At 38.5% G+C, this 20,647-nt stretch overlaps 1 protein-coding gene across 1 annotated transcript; it reads right to left on the reverse strand.

Moving 5' to 3' along the window:
* Window positions 1–15,070: 15,070 nt before the first annotated feature.
* On the reverse strand, window positions 15,071–17,162 carry fgf19 (fibroblast growth factor 19). Its single transcript, XM_048262668.1, has 3 exons — window positions 16,906–17,162; window positions 16,534–16,637; window positions 15,071–16,015 (listed from the first exon to the last, which is right to left on the reverse strand). The coding sequence occupies exons 1-3, from the start codon at window positions 17,117–17,119 to the stop codon at window positions 15,686–15,688; spliced, it is 648 nt and encodes a 215-aa protein (XP_048118625.1). The 5' UTR covers window positions 17,120–17,162; the 3' UTR covers window positions 15,071–15,685.
* Between the last annotated feature and the right edge of the window lie 3,485 nt (window positions 17,163–20,647).

The following is a 20,647-nucleotide window of genomic DNA, read 5'->3' on the forward strand; positions in this document are numbered from 1 at the left end:
CCATTAATATGCCGCCCAAAAAACAAACACCTAAATAGCATAAATTAACTTCACGTGGGTATCGAACCACGAATAAATTGACCTGTTTGCTTGGTAATCAAACGTCTATCAACTTGCGCCACAAGCCAGCTGACGGCACACACAGAAATTGACTTCAGTTGGATGATTAAAAGAAGTCGGCTAACGTTATGATAATTGTAACAAGTTAACATAGCTGTTCATGTTATCTGGCTACCATGTTATATCATGCTACCGTTGTCCAAGCCATTTAGTAGGCCTTCAAAGTATCATGGTTAAGTTTTACAAACGTTTCACTGAGGTTAGGCTGTGGCCGCCCCTACCTGAAGTGTCGTCTGTAGAGCAAATAAATCAGATAAAAATGTGTATCCTTGTGTTGTGTAGCCTATCCGATTCCAGTTGCTGCTACTGGAAGAAACTGGAATCCATGCATTTCCACTGAATTATTTTTGGAATCTGATCCCTTATCATACCAGTTCATTCTTACTCGTTGCTCGACTTATCGTGACTAAATTCAAGATGGCTGCAAACACTAAACTTCGTGAAGATACTGTCTGTAAATCGTCTTGTAAGTAAACTACCAGTGCTTTTTCAAAGTTCTCAATGTCTCGTTTTAAATGTCAGGGCCCTCGGAAGTCTACCAATGAAGTGTGGAGATACATTGAGCCTCGTAAATGGGTGTAAAACAGTGATTTATTTGCATGGCTAGCCCGATGCCGAAGCACCACTATTGAAAAAGCTGTTGGTAGCATTGGCTAACTAAGCCAGATTTTTGGAGTGCAGGGGACAAGCCGAGATGGGCTATGAGACATACGTTCACACTCGGTATCATGTTTCAATACACTTTAGGTCAATATCACACCGGAATTCTCCTTTATCATGGGTGCCAGTTGCCATGTAACACCGGCCACAACGTGACGCCGAGACTGAAGTAATAATATTAAACGCCTTTTCATAGAAAATTAATTGCCCAATGCGCGTCAGAAGCGTTTTGAGAGTGGTCATGTGAAATCGCCTTTAGAATGCAAACATATTACATTTCAAACCCCGTTTGGTTTGAAATATTAGAACCAATTTTGACAAAGGGGAATTTGCCTGTAACAGCATAAGTATGTGTGCTGTCAGGTGCACATATGCGCATGCCTGCTTCACACGTGCAGCACATGTTCACACTTACTCTAACTTGCTGCATTTGTGGACTAGTCAAATCTTGTGCAGTTATAGGAAAACATTTTGCACATTGTCAGCTAGCTATACTAATTTATTAAAATATTACTCTATCTACCCAAGACCAACTTTATGTGAAAGACACTAGCTGAGTCGGCCTAATCAAACTGTCTCTCTGCCTGAGACAATTCTCTCTCAAACTGACATCAGAACTGAGACATGGATGTATATGCACAAATTCTTCTAGGCAAAATATGGACAATGGGGGTTATCTTAATGTCAATTTCAGTTTCATGAGATTAGACTATTTGTAGATCACAAACGTTTTGCCATGCTTTTATTATGCATTATTGGTAACACACCTCTTTTCATTACAACCCCAATTAAAACTGCACTTTGCTTCCACAGCCAAAACGCAAAGCCAAACAAAACAACATAACTCCCAAGAGAGGAAGTCCTGACCCACTTGAAGAGCAGGCTGTGTGTCAAGATGTGGGGATGTCACATGTTCCAAGTTCAAGTAGCTTAACGTCTGATGCAGGTTTGTTACAATTTCACTTAAAGAAGTCCTGTGCTGGATTAAACTAAAATTTTGATGTGTCCCTCTAGTTGTACCCTTATATAAATAACCAAGAATTAATTGGGATCGATAAATTACATGACAAAATATCCATTCTCGTGAGTTTGTAGATTTTTTTCCAAGGAGCTCTCAGTTTGTTTTGGTTAGTAGGCAGACTGGGTCTCGTGACTTAGCTGAAGCTTACCAGAGCCCGTGTACAGTGAGCTAAAGCACTCCATATAAAAGGCACAATATGAATTCCTGTATGGTTTCAGCGCAATTTCACTTTTGTTTCACATCATATGGATGTCCCCTTGATTCGCTAACTGCCTGCCCCCTGAATACACTATGAAAAAATTCCAGTCTCGGGAGACAACACAGGGGCTGTAAATGTCAAACAAACAAAACAAAAAACAGTTTAGTATTATAACAATTAAACAAACAAAATATAACAACCCACATTCCAGCCAATCACTGACAAGATGGTTGGGAGTTGCAAATTGCTCCCATCCTTCCCCCAACCATCTTTGGGCTGGAACCTGGTTTGTTATATTTTGGTACCCAGGTGTTTGTTTGACGTTTACAGCCCCAGTGCTGTCTCTTGAGATCGAACGTTTTTCACAGTGTATTCAGGGGGCAGGTAGCTAGTGGATCAAGGGACATGCCTACAATTGGGCTTGAACCATGTGGGAACTAGCTCCATTCATTCTGCCATTCAATAAGCAGTTTTGCTAGAGGGTAGTTGCAATTAATTTTCACATATTTATGGACAAAACATCATATTACATTTAATTTTTAGCAACTTTGACATGGATTTTCAATCAAAAGTGAAATTTACGAATACCTACATCCATTACATCTCATTCTAGTTTTTACCCCTGACTGACTAGTGTTCTGCAACTCTATTCTCGTGAATGACCTTAGTGAAGAACATTATTATACATAAAAAAAAGAAAGGAAACTAAAGAAATGCAGCATGTAGGGGTGCAGCCCCATAGAACCACATTTATTCCTCACTTAACTGTACCTGCCCTCTAGTAAGTAAAGCAGCGATCTTAGCACTAGCAGTAGACCTAACCCGAGAGCCATCCTATTGAAAATCCCATAGACACCCCATACCAAAAATTATCTAGGCTACAAACTGTGAAGGTATCAGGTGAAATTTTGCTGTCTTTTAAAATATTAAAAATGTGCAAATCCAGTCAGAAATGGACTAGAGGCGATTAGCATGTTCCTTGTTTATTAGCACCATTAGCTTGGACCATGGCTTAAGATGTAAGGCTTACACTTAGGGTTGCCAACCGTTCCGTAAAATACGGAATCGTCCCGTATTTGCAGGGGAAAAGATGTGTTCCGTATTGAACTGATATGGAACGCATTTTGTTCCGTATTATTGAGAATCAACTCGTGCAAATCCATGACAGATCAGTATTATAAGTTAGACTATGAACGAAAAATACACGATTTGTATGAAATAAAGGGAAACTTTGCTGCTGTCATTTATCCCTCTCAGTTTGTCTGTCTGTCATCACTATCCCAACAGAGAATGCACTTTTTATTTGAGCCACTGCGAGTCACGTATATATTACGCTGATAGCGTAGCGTGAGATGACATGTCTTGTCATGAGTTTTACAGTGCTTTTGGAGCTGCTTGTGATGTTCAATATATTTTTTTCTATGACAGCATATCCGCCAGTTCAGTTTTCAGAGTTATTTGGTTTGAGTATAATAGGCTACAAACAGTTATTTCTTTATCAAGTGTTTTTGCATCGAAATGATTCTTGTTTTGCACCAGATAGAAAATGAGTAGGCTAGTGGCTATAATGTAGGCAAGACATTTTCTTTAAATATATTGTGAGAATGTGCGTTCATTTGACCAAATTGTGCACTCATTTTACTCAATTATGATCTCATTTTACTAGATTGTGCATAGAATGTAGTATATTATGTGCGCATTTTAGTAAATAATGGCTCACACACTATTTAGTGCAATAATACATACATCATTTCAATACCCCTAACTGAAGTGGATGCCGGTGTACTGAAGTGTATTATAGAAACCTCCCCGTTCCTTATTTTCATATCAGAAAGTTGGCAACCCTACTTACACTATCAACTCTTTCCATAACTGTTACCTTAAAACCAATTGCTGGGGGATCCAACATGGCGGAGAGCGAGTAGGTCACGTTAGAAGCAGCTCTCACTACAAAACGCCCTAAAATCCTGTTTTTAGCTGTTTCATAACTCCAAAAGAAAAAATTGATCGACTATATTGCATTTAAGACGAATAAATAACATAAATGGCGACTCGAAAGACGACAACTAAAAAGAATCCTGACAAAAAGGAAGAAATGCCTGAAGAAGCTAAAATTTTGTTAGGCACAGAAGCTATGGCTAATGAGGAAAGCGAGGCGATGAAAGCCATTTCTGATTTGAAAGATGTTTTCGCCTCCAAATTTGACGGTGTGCTGTCCGCCATACAAGACATTAAGACTGAAATTCGTGACTTTGGAGGTAGGATTTCTGAAGCTGAACATCGAATTAGCAATACCGAAGATAACATCAGTGGTATGCAAAAGACGGTGCAAACTATGGAGAACCAAGTCGAGCTGCTCAACTCCAGAATAGAGGATTTGGAGAATAGAAATAGACGATGCAACCTACGCTTGGTAAATCTCCCTGAAAAGGTAGAGGGGAGCAATGCTGTCAGATTTCTAGAAGACTGGCTGTCTAACGTGTTTGAAACATCATTAACAAGTCCACTTATAATTGAACGAGCACATCGAATTGGCAGACTCCCGAGGCATGCAACCGAACAAAAATATCCCCGAGTGCTAATCATGAAGTTCCTCAACTTTCAAGATCGACAACGAGTAATGGGGGCTGCCAGAGAAATGAAAATGGTAAAATACCAAGAACACCGAATCATGTTTTTTCCGGATTTTTCTGCGGAGGTGCGCAAGCAACGAAAGCAGTTTGAGGGCGTGAAGAAGCGTCTACAATCGCTGAACATCGAATACAGATTTGGATACCCAGCCAAGTTGATCGTCTGCCGCAATGGACAAAATACCGTCTGCAACTCACCAGAGGAAGTGGAGAAACTTATTGAAGCAGGCGATACAGTGGAGCAGGGAGACAATGTACAGTAGGATACTGTGAACGATGTGATTGCCTTGTTTCTTAACCCAGGCATACATGAACAAAATTAGCCTACAGGTAGCTACTGTAGGCTACTATGTACACTGCTTATTGCCGGGTGAGATTACATACTTTTTGGTTGTATAGGCTACTATGTTAAGGCTATGCTGACCTGGTTAGATCGCTCAATACTCTGGTTAAACGTTTAGACTATCATTGGAATTGGTATGACAATATCTTGATGGGCTGTTTTGTGGTGGAGAGGACGGTAACGTTAGCTTAACAGCGGAACCTATGCTTGTAAGAGACTTGCTCCTTATAGAAGGATCAGTCGAGTCCACTGTTGAATCTTTTACGTTCGGGGAGGGGAAGTTTAATGCAGGTTTGTTCGGGTTAATTGCGTCCAAGAGCCTCATTTTGCAAGATGTTTTGCTATTTAGTTTTTTCTTGTCGAACTTGTGTTAATGTATGTTTTTACAACGGGTATTGTCTCTATCCTAAGGAAATATAATACACAATGGTTACATGAGGAATGACTCACATATCAATATAACATCCTGGAATGTGAGGGGGTTAGGTAAATTATCTAAAGTGAAACAGGTCATGAATAGATTAAAACAACTCAAAGCAACTATCGTGTTCTTACAAGAAACGCATTTACTGTCGAGTGAACTACAGAGATTACAAAGAAGATGGGCGGGACAGGTATTTGCATCATCATATGCATCTAATGCAAAAGGGTAGTAACATTGATTCATAAATCTGTTCCATTTCAAATACTGAATGTCATATCTGACAAGGCAGGCAGGTATTTAATTCTTCAAGGACTACTCACGGACAAGAAGATAAATCTTGTAAATCTATATGGGCCAAATTCAGATAGCCCACATTTTTTTTGAAGACTTATTTTTACTTTTAGCTCCTATGTCTGGCCAACTCCTGATTGGAGGAGATTTCAATACAACCCTGTCAACAGACCTTGATAGACTCAAAAGAGTGTAGATAATACTCATGCTCATAGTAGGAAAATATTACAGACCTTTATGCAGGAATTAGACCTGTGTGACCCATGGAGAAGACAATATCCAAACAAATCAGAATTTTCATGCTTCACCTCATCATCAAACTCATATTCACATATAGATTATTTCTTAGTTTCAAACCAGTTATTCCCACAAATATTTGACATTAGATATGAGACCATTGTGATTTCTGATCATGGCCCTGTTACACTAATATATGACTTGAACAAGATCATTAGAGGTCCTCATAGATGGAGGCTACATCCAAAATGGTTACATGATACAAAGTTCTTAGAATTTGTGGGTACTAATATTGATGTGTTTTTTAAAATAAATACAAACGAAACAAGTGCTTCTGTTAGATGGGAGGCTTTCAAAGCTTACATTATAGAGGACAGATGATTAGCTACACAAGCTTTATAACCAATAAAGTTAATTTAGAATTGAGATCACTTGAAGAAGAAATCAAGAAGCTAGAAAAAGAAACCCATGTAGATCATACACATACAATACCACAGCAAAAGGAACTACTACTCCTCAGAGCACAATACAACAAGCTATCACTATCTAAAGCTGAAAACAGCCTATTTCGCCTGAAACAAACATTCTATGAGCAGGGAGAAAAATCTGGCAAACTTCTGGCCTGGCAAATTAAAAAAATACAATCTAATAAAGCCATTAATAGCATTATAACAAACTCAGGAACTCTCTCATCTGATCCACAGGAGATCAATGAGGCTTTTACCCAGTTCTTTAAATCATTATACAAATCAGAAACTGCTGGAGTTACCGTCCAACAAACTAGCTTTCTAGATAATCTTCAAATACCTGCCTTCTCAGATGAAGTGAAACAGAAATTAGATTCACCTTTGTCTGTAGAGGAATTACTGAAGGCTATAGATACAATGAATAATGGGAAAACAGCTGGACCAGATAGTCTCCCTATAGATATGTATAAAGCTTTCAAAGATCAATTAATTCGCCCTCTATTTGAAATGTTTGAGGAGTCCCTAGAAACTGGAATTCTGCCCCCGTCATTAAGAAAGGCCTTAATTACACTTTTGCCAAAGCCAGATAAACCACAACACTATTGTGAATCATATAGACCGATCTCTTTGATTAACACTGATGCTAAAATACTAGCCAAAGCACTAGCTATGAGACTAGAAGCTCATCTACCAGCAATAATTAATAATGACCAAAATGGATTTGTGAAGGGCAGGCAGGCCTTTCATAAAATACGCCGAGCATTGAATATTATCCACGGAAAAACAGATACTACAGACAACTGCATACTGTCTCTGGACGCCGAAAAGGCGTTTGACAGAGTTGAATGGCCTTATTTATTTGATATGCTCTCCCGATATGGATGTGGACCTAAACTCTGTCAATGGATTAAATTATTGTATTGTGAACTATTAGCTGAAATTGTTACAAACAACTTAATTTCAGAACCCTTTAAACTATCGCGTGGTACGCGACAGGGTTGCCCACTGTCCCCCCTACTATTTGTCATGTCTATTGAAGCCCTGGCAATAGCCATACGAAGTCATCCAGGGATAAAGGGAATTGATATTGCAGGTCAAGAGCATCAGATTTCATTATTTGCAGATGATATATTATTATACCTTGCAGATCTAAAAAACACAATGCCTACTCTGATCAACATGATTAATCATTTTGGAACATTCTCAGGATATAAGGTCAATCAGTCCAAATCTTCCATACTTTTCCTCAATGGAAAAGAAAGAAATAGTCCACCAATCCAACACCCTTTCACAGTATCTAAAATTGGGTTTAAATATTTGGGAATTATTCTCACACCTCAAATAAAAAACATAATCCCACATAACTATGACCCTATTGTACATGTAAACAATTCTTTAAATAGATGGATGTCTCTCCCACTCACATTAATAGGCAGAATCAATGCCATTAAAATGAACATTCTCCCCAAATTTTTATATTTATTTCAGTCAATTCCTCTCTCACCACCGCCAGCCTTTTTTTTCTCTACTATGAGGGAAAACATTCACAAATTTCATCTGGAATAAAAGACAACCAAGACTTCGCTTAACCTTATTATATCTACCTTATGATAGGGGAGGGTTGCAGTTACCCAACCTACTATGGTACTTCAGAGCAGCCCAAGTTAGAGCCGCACTTTTTTGGTTCTCTAATCCTTCAAATCTGCCATGGGTCCAGATAGAGGAACAAAAGGTGAAAGGGCTAACTTTGGACAGATACCTATACTCCAATTCTCTGAAAATGCTTAAGCGGAATACAATCAATCCATTTGTTACGACCACAATTACAGCTTGGTATGAATCGCAAGAGATGGTTGGAAAGCCAAGAGATATATCACATTTTTCTCCTATCTGGGGCAATGCAAGATTTACACCAGGTACATCAGACCCAGGTTTTAAACTTTGGGCACAGCTTGGTTTACAGAAGATTTCAGATCTCTTTATAGACAACACCCTTATGCCTTTTGAATATCTGAAAGATAATTTTGGGATTCCTAGGACTCATTTGTTTAAATATTTTCAAATACGGAGTTTTGTTCATTCTAAGAACCAATCATATCAATCTCCTGCTTTAAATGGTATTGAAGAACTGGTAACACCCAATCCCCATGCTAAAGGGACAATCTCGAAAATATACAGTAAAATGCTTAAGTCATCAGGAGAGTCCTCAGACTATAAGAAAATGGCCTGGATGGAAGACTTTCAGACAGTCATTACAGAGCTAGAATGGGAAAAGGCATGTTGTCAAGCACAAACTATAACTATTAATAGTAGATTGAGGTTAATTCAATATAATTGGCTCATGAGAACATATATAACTCCTGAAAAACTCCAAAAGTTTAACCCGAACATTCCGGACACTTGTATAAAATGTACAGAGAAAGGAAATTTGTTTCATTGTATCTGGACCTGTAAACATATTCAAGAATTTTGGAATGCCATAATTGAGATCATTTCCTTTATCATTCAGAAAGAAATCCCTGTATGCCCAAAAATCTGTATCCTTGGCCTTATCCCGGAGACATTATCCCTTGGAACACATGAAAACAAATTGGTCAACCTCTGCCTACTACATGCAAAACGTCTTATTGCTAGACAATGGAAAAGTGTTTGTTGTCCATCTGTAACTCTATGGGTTAATGAACTATCTTCATGTATAGCGATTGAAAGGCTTACATATGCCATCAAACATAAAAGCCATATTTTCCATAAAATATGGGATTCATTCATTACATTTTTGGAATCAAGACCCAGTAACCTATGTTCTTAAATGCCACAATAACAAGTGAGACTACCCTCATGTATGTGTTTTTGTTGTTTGTATTTTATGTTTGTTTGTTTGTTTAAGTGTTGTTTTTATTTATTTATTTATTTATTGATTGATTTATCTTTTTACATTTTTGTTTTTTTTTTACAAATATTATTGTTACTTTTATTGCAAGCTATTATTATCAACAGATGGCTCAAAGTGGGTGGGTGGGGTGGGAGATGGGCAAGAAGTATATCTTTATGTTGTATTTGAATACATGTGTTGAAAGATTGTTGGTTATTTAAAATCAATAAAAAATAAGGATTAAAAAAAACAAAAAAGAATTGCTGTAACATATAGGTTATAATCTTACGATAAACATTACTACCTTTCTTTACAAAAAAATGTTCAGTGAGTCTGGCAAATTATGTTTTGACTGACAAGTGGGGCAGTGGTAGCATAGTGGCTAGCTGGACTAGTGAGCTGACTAGTGTCTGGAAGTTGTGGGTTCGAATCCTGGCTGCCACCGTTGTGCCCTTGAGCAAGGCACTTAACCCTAAGTTGCTCAAGGGGAGACTGGCCCTGAAGTAAGTGATAAATGTAAGTCACTTTGGATAAAAGCGTCAGCTAAATGCATACATCAATAAATAAAAAGTGGAGGAGAATCAAATGGCAACGTAATGAAAGTCACTGCAGTGTGAACCGAAAACAGTTTCCCATTCAATTTGCCCTAGAGGTAGGAACACTTCCGGGGGGGTGTCACTTTTCCTTTCTATAGACCCACATTTTGACAGCGGCTTCCTCCATTAACTACACAATTCCGCATGGAGGGAATTGTGTTATAGGCTGGAAGTTTGGTAACAGCTTTGTTTTGATACTTAGTCCTGTAGTAGTTAGCACAACTAGAACTTGCATAGGGATTCTTTAACAAATTTATTAATATTGATTGCAGATTTATTTTAATTTGTATTTTAATGGATGATGTTTCAGGCTTGGCATACCGCATGGAATTTCTAAAGGAGAAATTGGAATGGCAAGAGAAGAGGATTTCAGAACTTGAAAAGGAGCGGGACTTTTTGCGGCAGCAACTTTCAGGCCAAAGACATGAGACAGGTAGGCAAAGTGAGTTGAATTTTAAGTTTGTTGCACATTCATATATAGGAACAACACTGCCATGTCATGTTAGCAGGGTTATAAATAATATCGATCCCTCAGCTTCAAAATGTTTTTTTTAATAAGTTGTTAGAAACCGTCTCGTAATTTAATCCCTTTGTACTGCTCCTCTGGTGCACATTGATTTTAACTAACTGCTGAAACGATACCTGAACCATGTTCAGGGGTTGTTTTTCCATGCATGCAGTGGAATTTAGTTACTCTTACTCTGTTGAATTTTTAATATTGCACTCAGAATATTCACCACCATTCAGTCACCAATGATGTGACTCAATAGTATTTTCAGTAGCCTGTAGTTGTGCAGTAGTCTACTGATTACTTACTGTTTTAATGTGTGTGGTCTGTGAACATTAGGTTTAGGTCTAGTGATCTGTGCACTTTTGAATAAAATCCCTCTGGGTTTTAAAATTACTCTTGTGTAGCTATGTTACCCTAGCCTGGTGACCCGCCCGTTACACTTCTCTTCATTCGTATTCACGGTCTGGCGACTGTGCTCTGGGGAGCGTTGTGGTCGGCCTCCAGATAGTCGGTCAATAAGCGCTAATAACGGTGAGAGCTGTCCAATCGTTTCAAACCAGAACTGAGTGCAATCCTCCCGCCCCTACAACGCATCAGGTTAAAGAACCTCCAGACCATGAATATGAATGTATTATGGGCTGGTCATACCAGGCTAATGTTACCCCTCCGTCAACAAATAACATCAAACAAAATTGTTGGGGAATTACAGTGCCGTACAAAACAATACTGTACAAACCTTTTTGGCATTCTGAGTTTGTATGCATGTTGACTGAAATTATTCTGCAATTTCTTGTAGGCTCTAAGAAGCATCCAACAAAGGCTGCTGAAACTCTACCTGATGACGAAGATGACTCACCCTTCATCAGTTCTAGTGAGTCTGAACCCCCAGAGAGAAAGAAAAGATCTCGGGTACACCATTCCCACCCTGCTCACCAAGATATATACTCTTCTATCTAAAAGTTAGTTAAAGATGAAGAAAATAAACAGATTAGTTTATCAGTAAATTACATACAGTATTCGGATTATTACACTTGCATGTAGTGGATCCTGACATATGATATACCTAATATAAATATGACATACACAACCTGAGATATGATATGCACAGTTCAAACCTGAGACATGATACATCCATTGCAAAATGCCTGATTAAAAACCTAATATATGGCAGTAGAATATTTCATAACAATAGTTTTATACAATCTAATGGCAGATGGGATTAGCATTCCTTTTTTACATGCTGGATGAAGTTGTCTATGACTAGAGGAACTGCTGACTAACTGTAAAATTGTGAATTTATTACATCTCATCATACTAGTATAAGAAAGGTGTTTTGCAGTCGGTGGTTCTAGCCTTAAAGTGAAACACCGGAGTCAATCAGTCCATATCCCTGTGGTTTGAGGCCACCAAGTACTGTCTGAACAGCAGCATTTGATACAACGTATACCGAATTTTGCAAACTTACAGCTAACGCGAACAGATGTGGCACATAAACAAAATTAACTTTCATGCCCTCATAAGTTAGCGTTGGCTAGCGTTTCACTATTTGGTCCACATTGCACAATATGATGTGGTTCTCATACCTACCGGCAGCTCATTGCGAGGCTAAAGGGACACCAGGCAAGCCTGATGCTTTTTCTCTACGAAACTCCCCCTCGCTTGGTCTGAAGCTCTTTTCCTTTTCTTTGCGTCTTCCGTCAAAGGTTTTCGCTGCTTCTTCGCTGGCTCTGCCATTATACACACGTTTGCAACAATCTCTAGCGTTTCGTTAGCCTGTTAGTTAGTCGGCGGGTAGGATACACCGAACTTGCAAGTTGGGATATTCTTCGTACAGGCAGTAGGGGCGGGCGAGAGAGCCTTCATTCGCCCCGTAATGAGTCATTTAACCATATACCGACTTAGGAAGATGATAACACGAAAACGTTGCCTGGTGTCCCTTTAAACTACAGGGCTACGGGTTGAATCACTCCACATGGCTACAAACCTCAATAATTGGCATAAGGAAATGTTACTTTATTCAACATGACATGACTTTGTGTTTTGTTTTCAGTCCGATCTCCACAGAAGGTCATTGAGTGCTATGACCAGGTCCTAAGAACGTTCCGCAAAGTCCGCACCATGACCGAGGCATTTCATCGCCACAATATTGATAGAGGGACGATTGTTGCCACCGATTGCAGAACTTCATGCGGCTGACCCGAAAACATATGGCTCCTTGATTTTTGATGGAAGTGTGGAAACCTTGTTAGGATTCGCAAAAAGATGCAGCAGTCATGTTACAGCAGATATAAAGAAGTCCATTGAGGACCTAAAGGCAAGGGGATACCTTCTCCCAATATTGATAAAATACTAGTCCACTCTGGCAAGTAAATAGCAAATGTTCTTTTGTGTTATTTCTTTACTGCCACAGTTTTCAGGCAAATAGGCCTGCTGTGTACAAGTTTTTGATACTGTATGTGGTAGGTGGGTCCCGTTTCAAAGATGACCACCACAGATGTGTTGAATGACAATTCTTTTGCCCTTTTTATTTGTTTAAAAGACGTGTTTTCTATCCTGTCAATTCTAGTTAAACTAGCTTTTGCTAGTCTTTTTGTGCTTTGTGAGCTCATTGAGAGTAGCCTACAATGTAACATGTTTACAGAACTTGTTAAATAAACATTGTCAGTGCTGTCACTTTTCTCATCTTCTTTTCTATTGTTAACACCCTCCCAGCCTCTACTTTAGAACAGGGACCATATTTTGAATGAACAATGTATGCACTAGCAATGTATTAAGGGTAAAGAATGTCTGTATTGACCAGGAGTTATAGTCTAGACTGTTCCCATCATATAATTCTTAATAATAATAATGCCTGACTTTAGAATATGGAACCAATTCATGACTAATAAGTACATTCTGCAGAGGTATTACTGATGATAATGTGCTTGCTGCCAAGGAACCAGTTTCCACTTTAGAATGGGAGCCAATCTCCCAGTTATTAAGTGCTATTTCACACAGCAACCTGGGCAGTGAAATGCAGCAATGAGGTTGAGCCATACACTTGCTTATTCTACAACTGTTCTCCTACTATTTGGGATTTATTCAGACAGTATACAAGTAGGTTATGCATATTCTATTTTGGTACTTACTACTAATTAGTATGTAGAGATCAAGGCTTACAAGGTCATTATTAAGATTATATCAATAATAAAGGCCTAATTCGTCATGAACAAGAAATTTGTGAATACACACCTAACAAATGGTTAATGTTGCAACACATGCCTTACAAGTCACTAATACAGGTATTAATTAGGTATTGGTGGCTAACATGTGAACCTTAAAATAAAGTGTTACCAAATATTCTATTGATGGTTACAATGATTTTTCTTCAGTTTCTGATCACCATATGTCTCTGATATTTGCCATCAACCTTCCTCTTTAGTAACACTGTTTTCCCCTGGTAAACAAATAAACATTTTTAGGTAAAAAAATATTACTGGAAATAGGTTGTGTGGTGGAAATGACAGAAAACCTGGGGACACTGATGTTTTCTCTAAAAAATAGTATAAATATATTATTAGCATTAGAAATTGAAATGGTATGTGTTTATGTAACTCTTTCTTGCAACAAACATGGTACAAAATCATCTAGGTTTAATTTGTTTTTAGTGTATTTTAACAGTTAAAGGTTACAAGTCTGGGGACAAGCTCAAAACAGCCAAATCCACTGATAAAAGCCCCTCTAAGAGCAGTAAATCAGAATATATAGGCATGATTTAATTTTTTATAGGATGCTGGTGATCTGGCCTTTGCAAATTGACATGATTGAAACAAAAATATTATATTTTTCCACAAAAACAACCACAAGGACACAAAAGTGCCTGTAGTTGGAGAATCATGTGGAAGCTGACATGTAAAATGCGTGCAAATATAGGCAAATTAGGCATGTGCTGTTGTTAACGTTTGCAAAATAGTGATTTTTAAAAACTTTAAAAACATTTTCTTAAATACTTTTGACTAATATGTCTTCCAAACAGAACTTTCTGAGTTTGGCATACATCTCTTCTCTTCCTCTGATAAATTTCCTGCATGATATAAAAATATGCTGTAGCTGTTTCAACTATTGAGGTATGGTCAATTCTCATTCTGGAAATAATGACTTGTTCTTTTCTTTTTCACCCTCGTCTTCTACAAATCCTTTCTAGACTATTCAATTTGCTGGTTAATGTAAATGCCTCCTTGTAGTCTCCTATTCCCAATACTATTGCCAATTCACATTGATTTCCATCCACACAATGCACCCCATGCCCAAGTCCAACTGAACCATGCCCGAGTCCACCTCTTCAAGTGGGCCAGGCACGGATCAGAGTACCGTGCCCAGGTATGTTATGATCATACTAATCAAACAAACTAGACTTTGGAGGTCAAGCGTATTTGGACACGATACAGGCGGCATACTGTGAATACGCTTTTTGAGATTTCATTTCTGAACACGCTTGAATACGCTTTTTGAAATTTAATAATTTGGCATCACTGACTATGTTTAAAGACATAGTCTACAATTCTGGTGAAAGGCTGTTGATATAATTGAGCTCACGAGCTCAACAACTCATATTACACTCCTGCCTTTGTGTTTTCCAGAAGCAATGCATTGTTTGGCTGAAATAGTTTGATTCACTCTGAGCCACTTTGTTTGTATCCCATTTTATTAGTTTTCTTAGTTAGCAGACATTCACAGAACGTACTATAGAGGATATTAGGAACAATCTGACAAAAAACATAGGCCTATTAGATTGGAATTGCAGACTGAACCTTTAAATATGTAAAATGTTGAAGTGTTTCACAAATATGAACCATGTGACCATGTATTTTTGAAAATAATACATCTTAACATAACATCCATCAAACATGCACAAGGCCTACATCTCAATCAATGGATGGTCTCAGACCAAGAATGCTCACAAATTTTCAGGCTTACAAAATGTATAAGAACAAATAATCAGACAACAAACAGTTGACTAACTGCTCATTACATGCGGAAATAATGGGAATTTACTCTATGAAGCTTATTAGGAGAAAAATAACAACAAAATACAGTAAAAACCCTGTGAAAAGATCTCTGTCTTAAAATCCAAGCTAATATCAACACACTGGAGTCATTCACTTGGAGTTGTGTCCCAGTCTGCAATATTCAAATGCCCAACTGGAATGTTCTCAGTCCAGACCAAAGATTCTAGAGCGCTACTTTGGTCCAGACCTGTTTTTATCTGAATCAGAGCACTTATTGGCTTCCATTGTCCTTATTTGGAATGCTCGAACATTCTTTGAAGGAGTGGTCATCTTTTGTTGAAACTGGGGCTTTGTATGTAGATCTGAGAAACCTTTCCAAAAGGGTCCATGCTGTCTATTTGCAGGTGTAATGGGGTGTCCTGATGGTGCTCAGAGAGAGGGACTGAGTCACGGTGGTAGATTTGTGTATGTTTCAAATTATTGCTCATGGGCAAGAACTGAGCATGAGTGTTGAGACCCTTTTCATGACCATGGACCTGGCTGCTGGTCCTCACACCCAGGCTTAACAGGGTGCCATGCTTGCTGGAAATGTAGATGTTGTATCCATCTGGAAGAATCTGCTCAACAAAAGTGCAGTCATCTCTCACATAACTGTACTAGAAAGAGAAAGATAAGAGAGAGCGATGATGAAAGACTGCACATGAAATACGTGTGACAGCCCTCTGTCGTCACTAAATGACCGCCCTGCTTTAAGTTCTTCAAGAGCTGTTTGCGTTAGGTATACAGAGGCCAAGGTTGTTTATGCTGTATGCTGTTTCTTTTCAATGAGGTTTTAACAGTGCAAACATGCCACAATGGGACAAAGGTTGTATTAGAAGCATGCATAGCTGTCATATTATTGTTTTAATATTTCTAAATCAATTATTGTAAAAAACTCTCCAGGTAACCAAGTCGCCTGTAATAATGTCCCTTTGTGACCAGCAAGCTATATTAGTCTATAGACTTCCAAAGCATAATACTTGTAATTGTGCATTAATTGAAAGCAGAACTTTGTGGTTGTAACAGAATGAACAGACTCATAAACTAAAAAGGGACAAACTAGCACAAGTTGTCTTGATACAGGCTAAAACATTGCACTCACTGATTTGAATGGCTGTTTACATGAAATACTTACAGATCCGTACAATTTTCCTTCTCTCTCCAAGCACAAGAACTTAGAACTTGCTATTCCTTTGATGGCCACGCAGCCGTTATCAACTGGACGTATTTCCATCAAGCCTGAGCCATAGATGATAAAATAGAATGAACACAAGGTAAGATAGACTGACTAGTCTTTGCATCAATAACATGAATGCACAATAACATGCTATGACTTATGCTAACCTATCTGGTTCGTGCTGCCTATAATGTACTTACTGTGCAATTACCACAGAAGCTGACACTTAAGGTTGTAAGGTTGACTCTTAAGCAAGCTACTGCAAGCTAAAACACCCAGTCTGAAGCCCATCTGAAGCAAAGTCTGTGTTATGTATAACTAATAACTTACTGAGAGCACTTTGTTGAGGGGATCCATCCACTCTTCCATCCCTTCTAATTTGAAGATGAAGTCCATCTCTGGCAGCATATAGATGCTTTAGCCTGATAGGCTGTGTCCAGTCATTTCCCAAATGCGGTCCGGAGTCAGGCAAGGGGATTGACATTACAGTCAATGCCTGAATAATATTAATACAGCACAGTGTTAAGGACATCATCATTTGCATTACTGAGGAATCCCTAGAAATGTAATTAACTTAAGTTAACTGCCTCCACAATGCAACTGGCTTTCATTCGAGTGAGCTCGTCCTTTGCCTTTTATCTGCAAAGCTTATCAGTCCAATCAATAAGCATTTACCTCTTTGCCAGTTCTGAGAAACACATCACAACACACCCCACTGAGTAGCCAACAACAGTTAAAGAGATAAGAAAGGGCTGTCCACACTCAAACTCAAAGTTCCAGATTTTCAAAACTCATCTCTGGGCTACCCGTGGAACATCGGAACTTACTCATATGTATCTCAATACATTTAACTCAATTTTTGATGCTAGGGCTAGAATATCCCTACATTCATTGTACCTTTAATTTGGCAACATTATTTGGCAACATTGTCACCAAAAAAGGTGTGGGCTAGTTTAAACTGAACACATGTTAGCTGCCAGAGAGCTAGCCCTTATAATGATCGGTTATGCAAACTGATTTTCATTGTGGATTTCTAATATTCGAGAAGGCCTTTTCATTCTGCCTTGCTTTTTTTGTGAATCACTGGGGTGGAACACCTGAGTTAAACAGTAATTTAGAGTAAACAACTCCATTCATGAAAATTCAGTCGCTGCATGAAACTCTTTTTGTGACATAGACTGATCCATCTAGAATATTTCTGCACTTTGCTGTTATAATATAAGCTGTATTTTCTGGGCTATAAAGCTATAATTGTGATGTTTTATATACTTGGCAAGGCTACAGACTTGCCAGTGGACTAAAAAAGCTGAGTCTATGTAAATCCTTGTAACATGACACTGTCTGAAGTAGTTTGAAGTAGTTGAACCTTTTGTTGAAGGATTCGCTGCTTTGAAGGACCATGCAGCAAAGGCAGTCTACTAACTACAGTAGATCAATGGAAATGTAAAGTTAAAAGCATATAAAATTCGGCACATTAACAGTAATCGAATAACATCCTTAAGATTTAAGGTGTAATGTGGCTTAACGAAGGATATGATTTAACAGCACAAAATCAATCACACAAATATAGCTGCAAGCAGCAATGAGGGGGCCAAGCTGGAGTTGCCATGGCAACTGCTGTTACATCAGACATATGGGGACTGCCCATTTCTCCGATGCTCCATTGTTCCAACCTCTCAATAATCTGAAAAATTCCCTCTGGTCCATTGTTCCAACCTCTCAATAATCCGAAAAATTCCCTCTGGTCCAACAGCCCACTAGTCCGACGTCCCTTAGTTTCGAAAAAAGGCTATTTGCACCCCTGGTACAATTAGCAGTGTATGCTATTCGTACCCTGGTGCAATTAGAAGTGAATTCTATTTGTACCCGGTGCACACAGCAATGTGTTCTGTTAGTACCCTGTCTGGTACAAATATCAATGTATGCTATACGTACCCCGGTGCACACAGCAATGTGTTCTATTAATACTCTGTCTGGTACAAATATTAGTCTATGCTATTTGCACCCCTATGCATTTATTCTGGCATATTGATCACGCAATGTAATAATAAAAAAGTAACATTTTTTTTGTTGTTATGTAACAGGGTGTGAATAGCTCAGCTGTGTAATAGACACTCTGAATAAGGTATGCTGTTTGCATCAATGTATAGTTAGAAGTGGATGCTATTCGTACCCTGGTGTTTATAGTAATGTATGCTATTTACACCCTGGTGCATGAACTAGCTAATTGTTGCAATCAAAACTTCCGTTTGAGAACCGATTTCTTGTTCAAATTGCACGCCTTCTCTCCAGAGACGTTGGTACACATGCGCACTCACTCTGCCAAAATGCATCATGCGGGAATCAAACCCCTGTCTCCCACATGCTAAACCGTGTCTGTGACCACTGTACTACCTACTTCCACAACTAGAGGGTGTTTGCAGGTAAACTTATAGTTTATAGGCCTGAGCGTCATATTCACGAAATGTATGTTAACTAACAAACTGACGGTTGTATGTGTTCACTGAACCAAGATTATAAAAACAAAACACAATTTTTCAATCTAAAACTTAATCTGAACAGATATTAGTGCCGAAACCTTTCAGAATTCTTCACTTTCTGCTGATAAAAAAACTAATGTCCGCCATGTTTTTTGTTCATGTGAGCAATGTCTTTTTGTTGTTATGTGTAGCCCGGTGCATTAAGGGTTAACTTCTAAAAGCCAGCTGGCCAATGAGAGCGCGACCCCTGTGTCTCCACAGCAACCACAGAAAAACTTTTGAATGAAATCAAACGAAAGACACGAACCAACCAAGGGGGCAGGCAAATTCCCGGAAGTAGAAGAATCGACGTAGGCTGGAGGGACCACCTCTCTGCTAACTCCATAGAAGCCCATTCATTTAGGATTTTTTTTTAAATACCATAACTTCATATAACATATATCCTGTGCCGATATTGTAGCTTCTGTGTAATCCACATAAACACTACAAAGGCAAAACAGACTCCACTACCTCAGTCCAGAACGTTGGTTTACCCGTAAGAAGAATGGTTAGCTTGTTCGGTTGGAGGGAAGCTAGCTTTTGACGTAATCTCTCTTTTCGGCCCGTAGGGAGATAACCGTATTGTTTGGATAAGAAGCTCAGTCCACCTTACTGTCTATGACGGTAACTCACAAGCAAAACCTAGCATACACGACTGTGAAGGTAAAGCATTAAGCAGAGGCAACCTAATAATAATAAAAAAGTAAACCGAGGTTTTCGATGGATTGACCGTAGGTCGGAAAAGTGGAAAGAAGATTAGCTTCAAGGCTATAACTTTTTTGTTTTGTTTTAGCATGACTGTTTTTGAAAATGATTGTGTATGGTAGCTTCAACATTAACACGACTTGGTGAGGATGATATTAATAATAATACATAAATAAATGTTTAACTTTGATGACTTTGAAGGCGAAGGAAGTGTGAGAAGAATTTCTGTGTATCTATCATATGAGTTACAAGATTCAGTTCTATGGCTAACGTCACAAAGTTAAGTGTGAGTCTGCACAGTACTGGGGGGACCAACTGAAAAATCGTTCTATTTGACTCAATGCCCTCCCATTGAAAACGACGGAGTCTGTTCGTCCATTTCTTTTACCGTCTATGGAACCAACACGAACTAACACGAACCAACGAGAATAATCTATCAATAAGAACTCAATAAGAAGAGAAAAGGTAAGCCAATAATAAGTTAGAACATGGTGTAATATGATAAACATGAGTAGTAATGAAATTAATATGATATAGTAACCTGAACGAGAACATAAACCTGACCGGAGGGAAAACGACACCTGACAGGAAACCTGACAGGACTAACGTTAAATCGAATGGATTGAAGGCACATATTTAACTGAAATATCTACAAGATTAGAACAAGACTAAATACATAACTAGTAATGTATAAGTATAAGTATATATACTTTTTTGATCCCGTGAGGGAAATTTGGTCTCTGCATTTAAAGGGGTGGTTCAGGATTTTGGACATACAGTAGGACCTCATTTCCAAGTAAGCAAGTGTGATATTTATGAGTGGAGACCGTTTTCAACACGTTTCATCC

This window comes from Alosa alosa, chromosome 14 (genome assembly GCF_017589495.1).
Source record: "Alosa alosa isolate M-15738 ecotype Scorff River chromosome 14, AALO_Geno_1.1, whole genome shotgun sequence".
NCBI lineage: Eukaryota > Metazoa > Chordata > Actinopteri > Clupeiformes > Clupeidae > Alosa > Alosa alosa.